The sequence below is a fragment of the Balaenoptera ricei genome, chromosome 11 (genome assembly GCF_028023285.1).
Source record: "Balaenoptera ricei isolate mBalRic1 chromosome 11, mBalRic1.hap2, whole genome shotgun sequence".
Lineage (NCBI taxonomy): Eukaryota > Metazoa > Chordata > Mammalia > Artiodactyla > Balaenopteridae > Balaenoptera > Balaenoptera ricei.
In genome coordinates this window covers 32506367-32523289 of record NC_082649.1, presented here as the reverse complement: position 1 = coordinate 32523289, position 16923 = coordinate 32506367, and the positions used below count along the sequence as shown (strand labels likewise).

General features: G+C 43.0%; 1 protein-coding gene across 4 annotated transcripts in view; it reads right to left on the bottom strand.

Annotated features, from left to right (window-relative positions):
• Positions 1-16923, bottom strand: part of XPO5 (exportin 5) — a 54546-nt gene that overhangs the window by 9649 nt on the left and 27974 nt on the right. For all 4 annotated transcript variants that reach the window (XR_009505715.1, XR_009505714.1, XM_059938615.1 and 1 more), the window contains 11 exons: positions 8338-8438; positions 5628-5724; positions 4675-4811; positions 4089-4186; positions 3457-3503; positions 2925-3022; positions 2243-2305; positions 1383-1465; positions 822-929; positions 549-686; positions 179-343 (listed from right to left, as the gene is read on the bottom strand). Coding sequence is in view for 2 of the 4 variants with exons in the window: in XM_059938615.1 (XP_059794598.1) it covers positions 179-343; positions 549-686; positions 822-929; positions 1383-1465; positions 2243-2305; positions 2925-3022; positions 3457-3503; positions 4089-4186; positions 4675-4811; positions 5628-5724; positions 8338-8438 (1135 nt within the window). In the remaining 2 variants the exon portion in view is untranslated. The remainder of the gene's footprint in view (positions 1-178; positions 344-548; positions 687-821; positions 930-1382; positions 1466-2242; positions 2306-2924; positions 3023-3456; positions 3504-4088; positions 4187-4674; positions 4812-5627; positions 5725-8337; positions 8439-16923) is intronic.

Sequence of the window (16923 nt, the reverse complement as noted above, 5' to 3'; positions counted from 1 at the left end):
GTGGAAGACAAATGAGAAAGAACTAATGCTGGGTCTCGAGTGGTGGGTTGTTTTAAAGATCATCTCACCATAATGGTCGTGACTACAGCTGGTTTCTGGTTTGCCTGTACACATGGTCCAAGAAGACTGCAAAGGTGGTTGGGAGCACTAAGGAAAGGGTGTGAAGGGTGTGACCTACCCCAATGCACCCAGCAATGAGGCGTTTGAATTGGTCCTTCCGGCGCTTGTCAGCCACTTTCTGCAGAGAGGGGTTCAAAAGCTTGCAGTCAAACTGGTCCAGTGAGTCCTTCTGAATTTCAGGGATCTGCTCCATCACAGCTCTTATCTCCAGGTACCTGGGACGCTGAGAAGTAGGGGTAAACCCACTCAATGGCACTGTTTTGGGCCCCGTCACCTTCCCTATCCCCTGCCACACCCACTTCTCAGGGGGGCAGCACTAGCAACTTGGCAGCTGCCTACGTTTAGGATTAAGGCTCAAGTGCCCGGGAGCAGGCAGGCTGTGAGGGATGAAGCCGCAGCCATCCTGCCCCCAGGCTTTCTCCACTCACCAGCGCCTCATATATCTGGAAGGCCAGGTGGACCAGGGAAGCCATGCAGCCATCGTGCTGCCCATGCGTCTGTAAGCCCTTCAGCACACTGGTGAACAGCCACGTAACAGCATCTGCGAGCAGTGTCCCTGACAGCACCTGGGGAGACAGCTGTGCTCAGGGCCAAAGCGGGACTCTGAAGGCCTCAGCACCCTAGTTCTTCCAACTGATTCAGTCAATCCTCATGACCCAAATGTTTCATGAGGGGAGAGGAGAAAGGGTGAGTAACCATACTTGTTTGAGGAGAGGCCAGCAGAGCTGTGTGGTCGTCCTCTGGCAGGACAGAGTATCCTTCCAGGCCAGGGAATTGAAGGCTGTAATTAATAGCGCTGTACAAACATCCTAACGGAAAAGGATGGAGAATTACAATGGGAAAATAAGTACAATGTTCTCTGAATTCTTATGCATCAGGAGCTAGAGTTTTAATAGGTAAGCAGGAAAATGATAAAAGCAGCTACTGAAGAGATGGGAGTTTATTTCCTCTATGTCTATCAGGCCATCCAAAAAAGAAAAACCAACCAATACAGAAAATAAAACCTATGTGCAGGAAGGAGATGCTCAGGCTTGGGGGAGGCTGAACACCAGGGACTGGTGGCAATGTGCCTGGGTGTTTTTCTGAGCCTTTGCCCATGCCAACATGGGAACACAGTGGCCTTGTGCCTTTCCCACTGTTTTCTTTAACTCATATAAAGGAGTATTACCAAAAAACCCTCCTGATGGCATCAGAAAATGAGAAAAGTGGAAGCGGGCTCCCTGGCTGGGCAAGGAAAAAATCTCGCCTGCCCCTCCACCCACCTCATGCTTCATTAGACATTTTCCCAGGTCTGTAAGCTCTGCCATGGCTGAGGGGGTTACCTCTGTGGCCATCATCTCTTCATCTGTAAGTAGAGACCAAAATGTTAAGCTCCATCCTTTCAGAACAGAGACCGTCCTTTCTGACAGAAGCCCACAGAGTAAAGGAGAGGTGAGTATCCTGGGCTGACTGGTGGTCAAAGGTACTAGGACAGCCCCCCAGCCTCATAAGAGGGTGTAGAAGCCTCTGCCCGTGGCAGATTTAGAGATGCATCTAGCCATACATTTGCAAAACGGGGAATTTTTCTGGACAGTTACCTAAAAAGCTGCAAATGCTGAGGATCTTTTGTCGTTAAACAAATATTTGAGGACCCACTATAGCAGTTACTGGGGATATAAGAGGAATACGACAAAGTCCCTTCCCTGTTAGTAGTTAAATTCTAGTGAGGGAGAGAAGTAATTAATAACACAAATAAAACATGTCAGGTAGTGATCAGTGCTGGAAGACAGAGCAGAGGAAGAATCTAGAGGCTGGCGTTATTTTTGATAAGCTGGTCATGGAAGACCTCTCAGAAGTGACATCTGAGCAGAGACCTGAATAAAAAGCAGGGGGATGGGCCAGGTATATAGTTGGGAGAACAGTCATTCTAGGTAGAGGAATCACCAAGCGCAGAGGCTCTGAGGAGGGACTGTGCTGGGGAATACAGCAAGGGGGCCAGCATGGACGAAAGCTAGATGTACAAAGTCTCCTCCACACCAGACTGCTAGGGACACAGTTTCTATGGGAACTGACCTGGTTACAGAAGTAACAATATTTAGGAGCTTAATGGCTGACCTCCAAGGGCCGCAACAGGCTCACTTACCATCTCCATCTGCAGCGGGAGCAGTACCGTGGTCAGCACCTTTCTTTGAAACACAGCACACAGCTAAGGCAAGAAAGCAGGGTTACTAGGCATATTACCACCAGACAACAGCCGTCCCAGGCCAGTGGATCCCAAACTGTCTCTGGGCAGGTGAGGAGTGGGGGAAGGTGGGATACCGTCCAGGCACAAAGTCAGCTGCACCAACAGAAATAGAGGCATTTGACCAGACTGTGTTCTGGTCCCTCTTCAAGTTCAATCAACTGGAGGGAAATTACAGAATTATCTGAGAGTAAATGACCAGGAGAGGATGCCTCATATGTATACTTGGTCTACTGTGGATCTCAAACAAATGAACTGACCAAAAAATAAAAACGAAATATAACCACCTTCATGTCTAAGAATTAAAAAATTTCCCTATTTTGACAAAGCTAGAAGTTATTCCTACCATTAATCCAACTTCCTCCTGCTATTTTAGACCATTTCCTCATAATCTGCCCTTAGTATGAACTACAATGCAGTTCACAATTCATAAAGTGTCCTTAAATTGACTTAAGAATTATATAGTTTCTGTTTAGTTAATTATTTCTTATCAGTCAGTGTTGCTGCAAACATGTTAGGTGAGTGACCAGCTTTTTTTCCAGAAAAAGGCTTGTCTTCTACCCCTGGTTCCCATGCCACTTACTGATCAGGTCCATGACTTCTCGGGTTAACATCCTCACCAGTTGTTCCTCCAGCATCTCTTGAGACTCTGGGTTTTCATCTGTTGTCTCATCTTCTCCACTGCAGAAAACCAGGAGCCAAGTTCCATGGGAATGCAAAAGAAGCAGTGACCCTAGCTAGACCCTCTGTGCCCACTTCCTTCTCCTGACTTCCTCTGGTCTACATTCCACTCAAAAGTTAGGAATGGGGAGCAGTGATCCACTGAGGGGCATTATTACTTGTGACTATATCCAGTTGGCTTGAGGGGAATGGATCAAAATCCTAAGAATGTCTCAGCATTCACCTCAGGCAGCTGAAGGTACCCCCTATGAAGGCTTGAGCTGAGTCTGCCTAATGGTCACAGAAAAGCGATCTACCATCTAGGCTGAGGATGACTATAACCCACTATTATTCTAGCCCTGGGATGGCAGAGTCCTTCTTCCTCCATGTCTACCTTCTCCCACCCCAAAGCTGGCTGCCAGCTCATCCATCACGGAGAAGAGAAAGTCCCTTACCACAGCAGGCTCCTCTGGTTGATGACTTGCCATTTTTGGGAAAGCCTCTGGGAAAACAAAAAAAGAAATAAGTGCTACACTAGGGAGAAGGTTGGAAAAGATAATATCTAAGGGCCACTTCATGGTTAGAATTAGCTGAAGATGAGTCCAGGTAACAATGACAGAGCCTTGGGAGACCCCACAAGGTTAAAAAACCAGATACGGTTTCTGTAACCTCTCCCACACCCACGACAAGGGCAGCATATCAAACACTTCTTTGCTTGGAAAGGATCAATGACATTTCAGAACTCCTGAGTCTCTCTGGACACACCTATTCTCTGCCCAGCTGGTCCCCCTGCTTAATTCCAGAGTCAGGGAAACAGACCCAGGAAAAGCACTCCCCTGATCACCTCTCCTCAGTTAACAGGAGGATAGGAGTAGAATCTGAGTCTGCAGGTGCTTTGCAGGCAATGGAACCAGTTTAGTTCTTCGGGGGAGCTGCTCCATCCAGGGCAGCAAGGGTGGAGCGGCTGTGCAGCCCTCCTGGCAGGGCTAGGAGACAACGCTTTCAGGAGCTCTTGACTTGTGAGACTCATGAGAGGCCACCCACTCTAAGAGGCCTCTTCGCCACCCTTTCCTGGCCAATCTCTTACCATGTGAAGGTAGGTGAAAAGAGGTCCAAGGATGGGAGACACCAGGGCTTCGTAGTGCTCCGGGGGACAGAAGAGCACCAGAGGCTTCACAAAGACCCATGCCGCGGTAGGTTAAGAAGCTTTAGCACACGAGCGCGTGCCCGTCGTTCTAAAGCACCACTCCCCTGCCAGGCTGGAATTGTAATAAACTCTCCTTACAATATAACTTTCAGGGAAGAACGATACTCCCCCAAACAAACAAAAACAGAGTCTGAATGAGAATGCAGTATGAGTGTGCTTCTTCAAAGAGAAGCACCTGACAAAGTACAGAAAAGGGATAAAAGCTTCATTTTTCATCTTTCCAAGAAATGGGATGGTAAGAATTTCCCGTAAGGAGAAAGAGCTTTCAACACTCCCTGGACTGCTTTCAGGTTTTTCCTTTTATTTACTTCAATCTTCTTGTCTTTCTAATGTGGTTACTATATACTGTCAGAAATGTTTCCATCTATTTCATATAGCTCAGCTCTGCCTCCTCTGGTGCTTCTGAACTGTTCCTGTCTTCAGTCTTCTGGCCCTTTGGGTTATCTAGGGACTTTTGAAAGGATATGAAGCATGGGTCTGAGTCGGTAGTCAGGAATATTGTTCAAGTTGACGAAGGCAGAGCTGAGGAGCTGGGTGGCCAGGTGCTCCACGGTGTAGAAGTCCTGCTGCATGGAAGGGCCTGCCTTCCCTAGGATATGGAAACTGTAAAGGAAAATCATGAACAACATCAAATCCATTATCTGTTATCGCCAGCCCTGACTGCCTTGGGAATTTCTAGTCTACAAGAAGACTTCTCAGCTAGAAAAGCAATTCATTGTATTTTCTTTTTAAGAGAACTTTAGCTTAATCAGTATACTTCGAAGATGTGGACTTAATCTTCTTTCAGAAGGGAAAATAACAGCCACCCCCCCCCCCCAACATTTAAGGAAACTTCTTGAAACCAGATTCAGCATCTTTTAAAAGACAGATGTCGGTACCCAAGATCAACAGTAGCCTTTCATTACTTTGTAAGTAATATGGATTTACAATGGACAATCTTTTGTTAGTTGGCTGACTAGAGCACTGTGTTAGCGAGATCAGTGCCCTGGGGATGCTGGTGTACAGAAGGGCCAGTTACACCCCCCATGCCACAACCAGGACCCCAAGACAAAATATGGCCAGCTATCTCCCAGTGCCCATGAATAGTGGGCTATGAGTAGTGAGGGGTCTGAGAAAATGCATCCCCATCACTGTAACTTCTACTTTGGTCTCATCACTTTATGCACTGGAAACAGACAAGTTGGGCATTAAAATATCAAGTCATGGCTAGGACTTAAAGGCACATGTGACAATTAAAATAAAAATTGCAGGAAACCAGCCTGTTCATTTTGATTTGACACTAGAATCATTAGTTTCCTGTCAAATTCTTTCCTCACATTACCTGTACACTAGAATTCTAGATCAGACGTCCAACCCAAGGCCATCCTATACAATGCATGTCTAGGAGGAGAATATGAAAAGGCAGCATTGGTTCCTTACCAGTTTTCATAGAGGGTGCAGAAGAAACGCTGCATTCTTTCTAAGACGGTTTTGTAGACAGGAGAGTCATTCAGTTCCAAGAGAGGCTGAGGTAATCCTACAGACAAAGATGGATCAGGAAACTGCTGCTCCTCTGCTGAGGGTCTCAACCTGCCAACACCCTCCCATAGGCAGAGGTGGTTTGGGGGGTGGGGTGGGGGCCGGGTGCTATAAATGCAAAGCAGCTGACCAAGTCTTCTACCAGCTGGAAGTGCTAACAGCTTCCCTAAAGTGACTGCTACACTGTATTTGCAGGGAAAGGCGAAAGCTATTTAAGTGTCCAGGTTTGAGTACTCTAACTTTTGCCTGGGTTTCTCCAGATGGAACTTGTACCAAAACACACAATGATAGCCCAAAACGATCTCTCCATAAAGTACTGGGAATGTCCCCCCCTTCCTTTTTAAGTCACAGAACCTCTTTTTCAAGCAAAATTTTATGCAAAAGCCCAAGGTGTATAGCAGATAAAAATGAAACCCACTTATCTCAGTATAACAAATGCCTTAAAAGATCTATACTTCTAATCAGAGGCAATTTTGTTTCCAATCTTGCTCCTGGTTGGAAGCTGCCAGAGGGAACTGTTTGTCCATTCCAGTATGTTTTGGTTGGTCATACATTTCTACAGCAGCAGTTCCTGGCTTAATATGAATAACTGAAGGGGGGGCAGGAGGGGAACGGGTGGTGAAGCAACACCTAATTTTTATATTAATAACAAGTCATTTTTTGGACGTTTCATTTTTACTGGTGTCTCCAAAAGGGAGCTTAAGTGTAGTGGTGCCAAAGGAAATGGCCCAGGACCATTTAGGCCAAGAGAGATAGCCATGGGCCCTGGAAAGACAAGCTAACAGTCTCCTTTTCATTAAGTCATAGCTGAGGCATGCTCACTAGATTGCTTAATCATGGCCAGGCCCATGCAGAGGTGATAGCCGGGGCAAAAACACACTGTCGGGGCTGTGATGGTAAGCCAACCTGAAGCTCCAGAGATAGGCACAAGGTTTAGACATCTCTGGTGTCTCTAGCTCTAACTTCTTTTTTTTTTTTTAAATAAATTTATTTACTTATTTATTTTTTATTTTTGGCTGCGTTGGGTCTTCGTTGTTGTGCGCAGGCTTTCTCTAGTTGCAGCGAGCGGGGGCTGCTCATTGCGGTGGCTTCTCTTGTTGCAGGGCACAGGCTCTAGGTGTGCGGGCTTCAGTTGTTGTGGCATGCAGCCTCAGTAGTTGTGCTGTGCAGGCTCAGTAGTTGTGGTGTACGGGCTTCGTTGCTCGGCGGCATATGGGATCTTCCCGGACCAGGGCTCGAACCTGTGTCCCCTGCATTGGCAGGCGGATTCTTAACTGCTGCACCACCAGGGAAGTCCTCTAGCTCTAACTTCTAACCAACTGCCTTGCTCTCTGTGTTCCAGCCACACAAGTCACCTTCCTATTCCCTGGACATATCAAGCTCTTTGCTGTATGCCTCGGGATCTTGCACCTGCCATTCTGTCTGCCGAGAATGCTCAGCATCTCCTTTTGCCCCCAGCCTGGTTGGCCCCTGTTCATCCTTCAAGTCTCCACTGGGAGGCAGTCTTGTGACTCCACTCCAAGACTGGGTCAGGTCTCCCAATAAACACTCCCACAGTCACTTGCCTTCACAGCACGTATCACAATTATGATCATGAAGTTATTTGCTAATGGGAGAAATGAGTTAAAGCAACATTCTGATCAAGGTAAAAATTGGGAAACTTGGCTCAGAAACTATTCCTTAAAAAAGTGATAACAGGGCTTCCCTGGTGGCGCAGTGGTTAAGAATCTGCCTGCCAATGCAGGGGACACGGGGTCGAGCTCTGGTCTGGGAAGATCCCACATGCCGCGGAGCAACTAGGCCCGTGAGCCACAATTACTGAGCCTGCGCGTCTGGAGCCTGTGCTCCGCAACAGGAGAGGCCACGACAGTGAGAGGCCCGCGCACCGCGATGACCACAACTAGAGAAAGCCCTCGCACAGAAACGAAGACCCAACACAGCCATAAATAAATAAATAAATAAATAAATAAATAAATAAACAAACAAACCCAAAAGTTAAAAAAAAAAAAAAAAGAGTAGTGTGTTCCTAGGTTGATTAAATGAACTAACACATATAATGATTAGAATATAGCACTTGGCACGTAATATTGGTTATAAAAGTATTTGTCATTATTAGTATTAGGTGCCAGGCACTATGTGGGGCACTTTACAGATTAAAAAAAAAAAAAAAAGTGATAACATACATTATATTTTACTGATTAAAGCTATTTAAGCTTAATTGTTTGAATACTTCCCCCCCATATACAAAAGGCAGGAAAGTATGCTAATATCCTTCAGGTCAAAAAGCATGGTTTATTTATAATCTAAAGGCTCTAACACATACTACCAGCTGGCAGCTAAAGTGAAGGAGGGGTTAACAGGGGGTGTGTGTGCTTCTGAAGACCTTCTCTGCATGATAATGAAGTAAACACACTTGTTCCTAGAGAGCCTGTAGGAACCCCATACGTGCATTTCTGAACAAACAGGTGGTCAAGGTAGTGCCAAGGTAGTGCCAGGTGAGGAGAAGGTGACACAAGGCATACTGAAGCTGCATTAGAGATAAGGTATAGAAATATAAAGGCATATAAAGGTATAGAAAACTTCAAGAAAAAAAAAAGGTTACATTTCTTACCTAAAATAGCAGATTTTTCCACTTCAAGCATATCTAGAGCCCTCGTAAAAGGTTCTGCCATTTTGGCTAGCATTTCTGGTGCATATAAAGTATTGTGAGTTCTGAAAAAAACAGGAATGCTATGGTGAACTTTTCTTAGTCTGCTGGAGTAGGAAAGAATGGGTTTCCATCTTGTAATTCAGTGATACTACATTTCCCCATAGATACCTCTCTGTCAACACTGCTCTTGGCAGGGGAATTTAAATGTTTCCCTGGAGAAGGGGATAGACTTGATGCTATTAAGTTTATTTGTACAGTATACAACACCTAATAGCAATCAACCACAAGAACCGAATTCTGAGAGAGCTGGACAACATCACAGTCTAAAGCTGGAAAGCAAAATTCTTTCAAACCTTAGACGATGCCAAGGCACTCCCAGTTTTCTGACTGCCCGTGATAGAGGATGAAATGTCAGAGGCATCATGGTTCACAGGCAGGAACACAGAGTAGGTAGTAATATGCCCCCATTTTTAGGATGTTTTGTCTCTGAATCAAGAGCATGGACCCAACAATGCTCTGGCAGCTGTTTAGTCTCCTAGAGGCACATTTGCAATTCCCAGCATGAGCACCTCTTCCCCACCAAAATGACTTACCTTTGTTAGACTATCGACCTGATCTACCTGCCTTCCACTGCAATGGCACCACGAACAATCTATAGCCAGAGGGCATAACTACCTACTTCTCTTTTAAAAGTTAACTATAAAACATTTCAAATGTATAGAAAATTACAGAACATGGACCAGCAAGATCAAATATTTAAGATGAACACTGAATAGATCATTTTAGACCATGTTTTTTTTTTTTTAAATTAATTAATTAATTATTTATTTATGGCTGTGTTGGGTCTTCGTTTCTGTGCGAGGGCTTTCTCCAGTTGCGGCGAGTGGGGGGCCACTCTTCATCGCGGTGCGCGGGCCTCTCACTGTCACGGCCTCTCCCGTTGCGGAGCACAGGCTCCAGATACGCAGGCTCAGTAGTTATGGCTCACGGGCTTAGCTGCTCCGCGGCATGTGGGATCTTCCCAGACCAGGGCTTGAACCCGTGTCCCCTGCATTGGCAGGCAGATTCTTAACCACTGAGCCACCAGGGAAGCCCCATGCTTATTTTTTAAAAACCCTCAATAATGTTTTTTAAGTCTAACCATGTGCATTCATTAGCACCCATGTTTAAACTGCCTTTTTATGACTGGCTTATTCCACTTAGCATAGTCACGGTTCACCCATCTTGTAGCATGTTGCAGAAATTCCTTCCTTTTTAAGGCTGAATGATATTCCACTGTTTGTATAGACCACATTTTGCTTATCAATTCATCCACTGATGGACACTGGTTGCTTCCACGTTTTAGCTATTGTGAGTAATGCTGCTATGAACATAGATGTATAAATACCTCTTTAAGACCCGCTTTCAATTCTTTTGAGTATATACCTCAAGCTGGACTTGCTGCTTAACATGGTAATTCTATATTTAATTTTTTAATTTATTTTTATGCTTTTGGCCGTGCTGCACGGCTTGCAGGATCTTAGCTCCTCAACCAGGGATAGAATCTGGGCCCCCTGCAGTGGAAGCACGGAGTCCTAACCACTGGACCACCAGGGAATTCCCACTATTTTTAATTTTTTGAGGAACTGCCAAACTGTTTTCCAGAGTGGCTGTACCATTTTACATTCCTACCAACAGTGTACAAGAGTTCCAATTTCTCCACATCCTTGCTAACACCTATTACTTTCTTTTCTCAAAATTATTATTTTTTTAATGTATCTTTTTTTTAACATCTTTATTGGAGTATAACTGCTTTACAATATTGTGTTAGTTTCTGCTGTATAACAAAGTGAATCAGCTATACATATACATACATCCCCATAACTCCTCCCTCTTGCGTCTCCCTCCCATCCTCCCTATCCCGCCCCTCTAGGTGGACACAAAGCACCGAGCTGATCTCCCTGTGCTATGTGGCTGCTTCCCACTAGCTATCTATTTTACATTTGGTAGTGTATATACGTCCATGCCACTCTCTCACTTCAGCCCAGCTTCCCCTTCCCCTTCCCCATGTCCTCAAGTCCATTCTCTACGTCTGCGTCTTTATTCCTGTCCTGCCCCTAGGTTCATCAGAACCACTTTTTTTTTTTTTTTTTTTTTTTAGATTCCATATATATGTGTTAGCATATGGTATTTGTTTTTCTCTTTCTGACTTACTTCACTCTGTATGACAGACTCTAGGTCCATCCACCTCACTACAAATACCTCAATTTCATTTCATTTTATGGCTGAGTAATATTCCATTGTATATTTGTGCCACATCTTCTTTATCCATTCATCTGTCGATAGACACTTAGGTTGCTTCCATGTCCTGGCTATTGTAAACAGAGCTGCAATGAACATTGTGGTACATGACTCTTTGTGAATTATGGTTTTCTCAGGGTATATGCCCAGTAGTGGGATTGCTGGGTCATATGGTAGTTCTATTTTTAGTTTTTTAAGGAACCTCCATACTGTTCTCCATAGTGGCTGTATCAATTTACATTCCCACCAACAGTGCAAGAGGGTTCCCTTTTCTCCACACCCTCTCCAGCATTTATTGTTTGTAGATTTTTTGATGATGGCCATTCTGACCGGTGTGAGGTGATACCTCATTGTAGTTTTGATTTGCATTTCTCTAATAATTAGTGATGTTGAGCATCCTTTCATGTGTTTGTTGGCAATCTGTATATCTTCTTGGGAGAAATGTCTTATTTAGGTCTTCTGCCCTTTTTGGATTGTTTTTTTGATATTGAGCTGCATGACCTGCCTGTATATTTTGGAGATTAATCCTTTGTCAGTTGTTTCATTTGCAAATACTTTCTCCCATTCTGAGGGTTGTCTTTTCGTCTTGTTTATGGTCTCCTTTGCTGTGCAAAAGCTTTTAGGTTTCATTAGGTCCCATTTGTTTATTTTTGTTTTTATTTCCATTTCTCTAGGAGGTGGGTCAAAAAGGATCTTGCTGTGATGTATGTCATAGAGTGTTCTGCCTATGTTTTCCTCTAAGAGTTTTATAGTGTCTGGCCTTACATTTAGGTCTTTAATCCATTTTGAGTTTATTTTTGTGTATGGTGTTAGGGAGTGTTCTAATTTCATTCTTTTACATGTAGCTGTCCAGTTTTCCCAGCACCAATTATTAAAGAGGCTGTCTTTTCTCCACTGTATATTCTTGCCTCCTTTATCAAAGATAAGGTGACCATATGTGTGTGGGTTTACCTCTGGGCTTTCGATCCTGTTCCATTGATCTATATTTCTGTTTTTCTACCAGTACCATACTGTCTTGATGACTGTAGCTTTGTAGTATAGTTTGAAGGCAGGGAGCCTGATTCCTCCACCTCCGTTTTTCTTTCTCAAGATTGCTTTGGCTATTCGGGGTCTTTTGTGTTTCCATACAAACTGTGAAATTTTTTATTCTAGTTCTGTGAAAAATGCCATTGGTAGTTTGATAGGGATTGCATTGAATCTGTAGATTGCTTTGGGTAGTATAGTCATTTTCACAGTGTTGATTCTTCCAATCCAAGAACACGGTATATCTCTCCATTTGTTTGTATCATCTTTAATTTCTTTCATCAGTGTCTTATAGTTTTCTGCATACAGGTCTTTTGTCTCCTTAGGTAGGTTTATTCCTAAGTATTTTATTCTTTTTGTTGCAGTGGTAAATGGGAGTGTTTCCTTAATTTCTCCTTCAGATTTTTCATCATTAGTGTATAGGAATGCAAGAGATTTCTGTGCATTAATTTTATACCCTGCTACTTCACCCAATCCATTGATTAGCTCTAGTAGTTTTCTGGTAGCATCTTTAGGATTCTCTATGTATAGTATCATGTCATCTGCAAACAGTGACAGTTTTACTTCTTCTTTTCCGATTTGGATTACTTTTCTTTTTCTTCTCTGGTTGCTGGGGCTAAAACTTCCAAAACTATGTTGAATAGTGGTGAGAGTGGGCAACCTTGTCTTGTTCCTGATCTTAGTGGAAATGGTTTCAGTTCTTCACCATTAAGAATAATGTTGGGGCTTCCCTGGTGGCGCAGTGGTTGAGAATATGCCTGCCAATGCAGGGGACACGGAAGCCCTGGTCTGGGAAGATCCCACATGCCGCGGAGCAACTGGGCCGTGAGCCACAAGTACTGAGCCTGCGCGTCTGGAGCCTGTGCTCCGCAACAAGAGAGGCCACGATAGTGAGAGGCCCGCACACCGCGATGAAGAGCGGCCCCCGCTTGCCACAACTAGAGAAAGCCCTCGCACAGAAACGAAGACCCAACACAGCCATAAATAAATAAATAAATAAATAAATAAAATAAATAAATAAAATAAATTTAAAAAAAAGAATAACGTTGGCTGTGCATTTGTCATATATGGCCTTTATTATGTTGAGGTAAGTTCCCTCTATGCCTACTTTCTGGAGAGTTTTTATCATAAATGGGTGTTGAATTTTGTCAAAAGCTTTTTCTGCATCTATTGAGATGATCATATGGTCTTTCTTCAATTGTTAATACGGTTTGTCACATTGATTGTGTATATTGAAGAATCCTTGCATTCCTGGGATAAACCCCACTTGATCATGGTGTTATGATCCTTTTAATGTGCTGTTGGCTTCTGTTTGCTAGTATTTTGTTGAGGATTTGTGCATCTATGTTAATCAGTGATATTGGCCTGTAGTTTTCTTTTTTTGTGACATCTTTGTCTGGTTTTGGTATCAGGGTGACGGTGGCCTCGTAGAGTTTGGAAGTGTTCCTCCCTCTGCTATATTTTGGAAGAGTTTGAGAAGGACAGGTGTTAGCTCTTCTCTAAATGTTTGATAGAATTCACCTGTGAATCCATCTGGTCCTGGGCTTTTGTTTGTTGGAAGATTTTTAATCACAGTTTCTATTTCAGTACTTGTGATTGGTCTGTTTATATTTTCTATTTCTTCCTGGTTCAGTCTTGGGAGGTTGTGCTTTTCTAAAAATTTGTCCATTTCTTCCAGGTTGTCCATTTTATTGGCATATAGTTGCTTGCAGTAATCTCTCAAGATCCTTTGTATTTCTGCAGTGTCAGTTGTTACTTCTCCTTTTTCATTTCAAATTCTATTGATTTGAGTCTTCTCCCTTTTTTTCTTGATGAGTCTGGCTAGTGGTTTATCAATTTTGTTTATCTTCTCAAGGAATCAGCTTTTAGTTTTATTGATCTTAACTACTGTTTCCTTCATTTGTTTTTCACTTATTTCTGATCTGATCTTTATGATCTTTCCTTCTGCTAACTTTGGGTTTTTTTTGTTCTTCTTTCTCTAATTGCTGCCCTCAATTCTTTTCATTCTTTTTTCTTTATTCTGCCCTGCAGTAGTTATTTCCACTATTTTATCTTCCAGGTCACTTATCCGTTCTTCTGCCTCAGTTATTCTGCTATTGATTCCTTCTAGAGAATTTTATATTTCATTTACTGTGTTGTTCATCATTGTTTGTTTGCTCTTTAGTTCTTCTAGGTCCTTGTTAAACGTTTCTTGTATTTTCTCCATTCTATTTCCAAGATTTTGGATCATCTTTACTATCATTACTCTGAATTCTTTTTCAGGTAGACTGCCTATTTCCTCTTCACTTGTTTGGCCTGGTGCGTTTTTACCTTGCTCCTTCATCTGCTATGTATTTCTCTGTCTTCTTATTTTGCTTAACTTACTGTGTTTGGGGTCAGTCTCCTTTTTGCAGGCTGCAGGTTCGTAGTTCCCGTTGTTTTTGATGTCTGCCCCCAGTGGGTAAGGTTGGTTCAGTGGGTTGTGTAGGCTTCCTGGTGGAGGGGACTGGTGCCTATGTTCTGGTGGATGAGGCTGGATCTTCTTTTTCTGGTGGGCAGGACCATGTTTGGTGGTGTGTTTTGGGGTGAACTTATTATGATTTTAGGTAGCCTCTCTGCTAATGGGTGGGGTGGTGTTCCTGTCTTGCTAGTTGTTTGGCATAGGGTGTCCAGCACTGTAGCTTGCTGGTCGTTGGGTGGAGCTGGGTCTTCGCGTTGAGGTGGAGTTCTCTGAGAGAGCTTTCACCGTTTGATATTACATGGGGCCGGGAAGTCTCTGGTGGACCAATGTCCTGAACTCGGCTCTCCCACCTCAGAGACTCAGGCCTGACACCCGGCCAGAGCACCAAGACCCTGTCAGCCACATGGCCAGGTATGTGGGGAGTTTCTTGCCTTTTGGGAAGTCTGAGGTCTTCTGCCAGCGTTCAGTAGGTGTTCTGTAGGAGCTGTTCCTCATATCGATGTATTCGTCTTACTCCTCTGCCATCTTGAAGCTATCTCCTCAACATAATTTTTTATTGTAACCATCCTATTGGGTATGAAGTGGTATCTCATTATGGTTTTGATTTGCATTTCTCTAATGACTAAAGATGTTGAGCATCTTTTCATGGCCTTGTTGGCCATTTGTATATCTTCTTTAGAGATATGTCTATTCAAGCCTTTTGCCTATTTTGATTAGATTACATTTTTCTATATGTCTATCCTTCTCAGTACCAAACTATTTTGATTTCTGTAGCTTTGCAGTAAGTTTTGAAAATGAGAAGTTTGAGTCTCCCAACTTTGTTCTTTTTCAAGACGGTTTTGGCTTTTAGGGGCCCCTTGCAATTCCATATGAATCTGAGGATCAGCTTTGTGCAAAAAAAAAACTGTTGGAAAATTTTTTTTTTTAATGTATGTACATATGTATGTATGTATGTATTTGCCATGCTGCGCAGCATGAGGGATCTTAGTTCCCTGACATGGATCGAACCTGTGCCCCCTGCAGTGGAAGTGCTTGGAGTCCTAACCACTGGACCACTAGGGAATTTCCACTGTTGGAATTTTAATAGGGACTGCATTCAATCTATAGATTGCTTTGAGAAATATTTCCATCTTAACGAACTTAAGTCTTTCAATTCATGAATACAGGATGCCTTTTCATTTAGGTCATCTTTAATTCCAGAATGTTTTTTAGTTTTCAATGTATAAGTCTTTCATATCCTTGGTTAAATGTATTCCTGGGTACTTTGTTCTTTTGAATGCTATTGTACATGGAATTATTTTCTTAATTTCCTTTTGGGATCATTCATTGCTGGTGTATAAAAACACAACTGATTTTTGTATGTTGATCTTGTATCCTATAACTTTGTTGAATTTATTTATTAGCAGGAGTAGTTTTTTAACTCCCTTTTAGTCCTAGTTTGCTGAGTGTTTTTATCAGAGGGTGTTGGATTCTGTCAAATGCTTTTTCTGTGTCAATTAAGATGATCAAGTGGGTTTTTTCCTTTGTTCTATTAATATGGTGTACTATGCTGATTTATTTTTGTATGTTGAACCACTCTTACCTTGGGATAAATCCCACTTGGTCATAGTGTATAATCCTTATAACATGCTGTTGGATTCAATTTGCTTGTATTTTGTGAGGCTATCCATAACTCTACCTTAGCCTTTACCTCCTGCTGTGTGGAGCTCAAGGGTTGGTAAGTGGTGCCACTTACTTTTAAAAACTGCAATTTGCCAACTTTTTGGTTTCTGAATTAAGTTTTTCTTGGTTGTTTGGGAAGATGTCTAATACTATGAAATGATCTCTCATAAAATCAGTCCTTTTTTTTTTAAATAGAGCTTTTTTCCTATTTATTTATTTATTTATTTATTGGCTGTGTTGGGTCTTCATTGCTGCACGCGGGATTTGTCTAGTTGCTGCGAGTGGGGGCTACTCTTCATTGCGGTGAGTGGGCTTCTCATTGCGGTGGTTTCTCTTGTTGTGCAGCATGGGCTCTAGGCACGTGGGCTTCAGTAGTTGTGGCTCGCAGGCTCTAGAGCTCAGGCTCAGTAGTTGTGGTGCACAGGCTTAGCTGCTCCGCAGCATGTGGGATCTTCCCGGACCAGGGATCGAACCTGTGTCCCCTGCATTGGCAGGCAGATTCTTATCCACTGCATCACCAGGGAAGCCCCAAATCAGTTCTTCTTGAAAAGAAATTCATAGTCTTAAATTTGATGGGGAACAGATGAGATGTTTTTTATTTTTATTCTTTAATTAAGTGTGACTGTGATCCCAAGATATAATTTAAAAAATAGATATAATTTAAAAAATATAATGCATATGTCAAATGTCCCTGATGCTACAACAAAATCTTGTATTCCGTATAGTCTCCTCTCCTCCTCCTCCCCTTCGCCAAGGAGATGGCACCATGGTGCCTGCACCTGTAACTCACAAGTAATGGAAGGAGGACTCAGTACATACTGCTCTCGTATCTATGGCTCCAGGGAGTCCTACAAGCCCTAGTGACATTCAGGTTCCTGAAATATTTCCCGACACACTTGCAAGTTAGAGCACTATGCTTCCACATTAAGAGGAACTAGTTATTGCTTGGCAAAGAAAAAGACAATCAAGTAATAAAAGTTTTAAGTTCTGCAGTCTGTACCTATCTGAAATATTCTTAGTATCACCAACTAAGAGTGTAATTGCCATACACACAGGTGTATATTATTCAGCCACAATAGAGGAGAAAATCTTGCTATCTGTGACAACGTGATGGACCTTGAGGGCATTATGCTAAGTGAAAC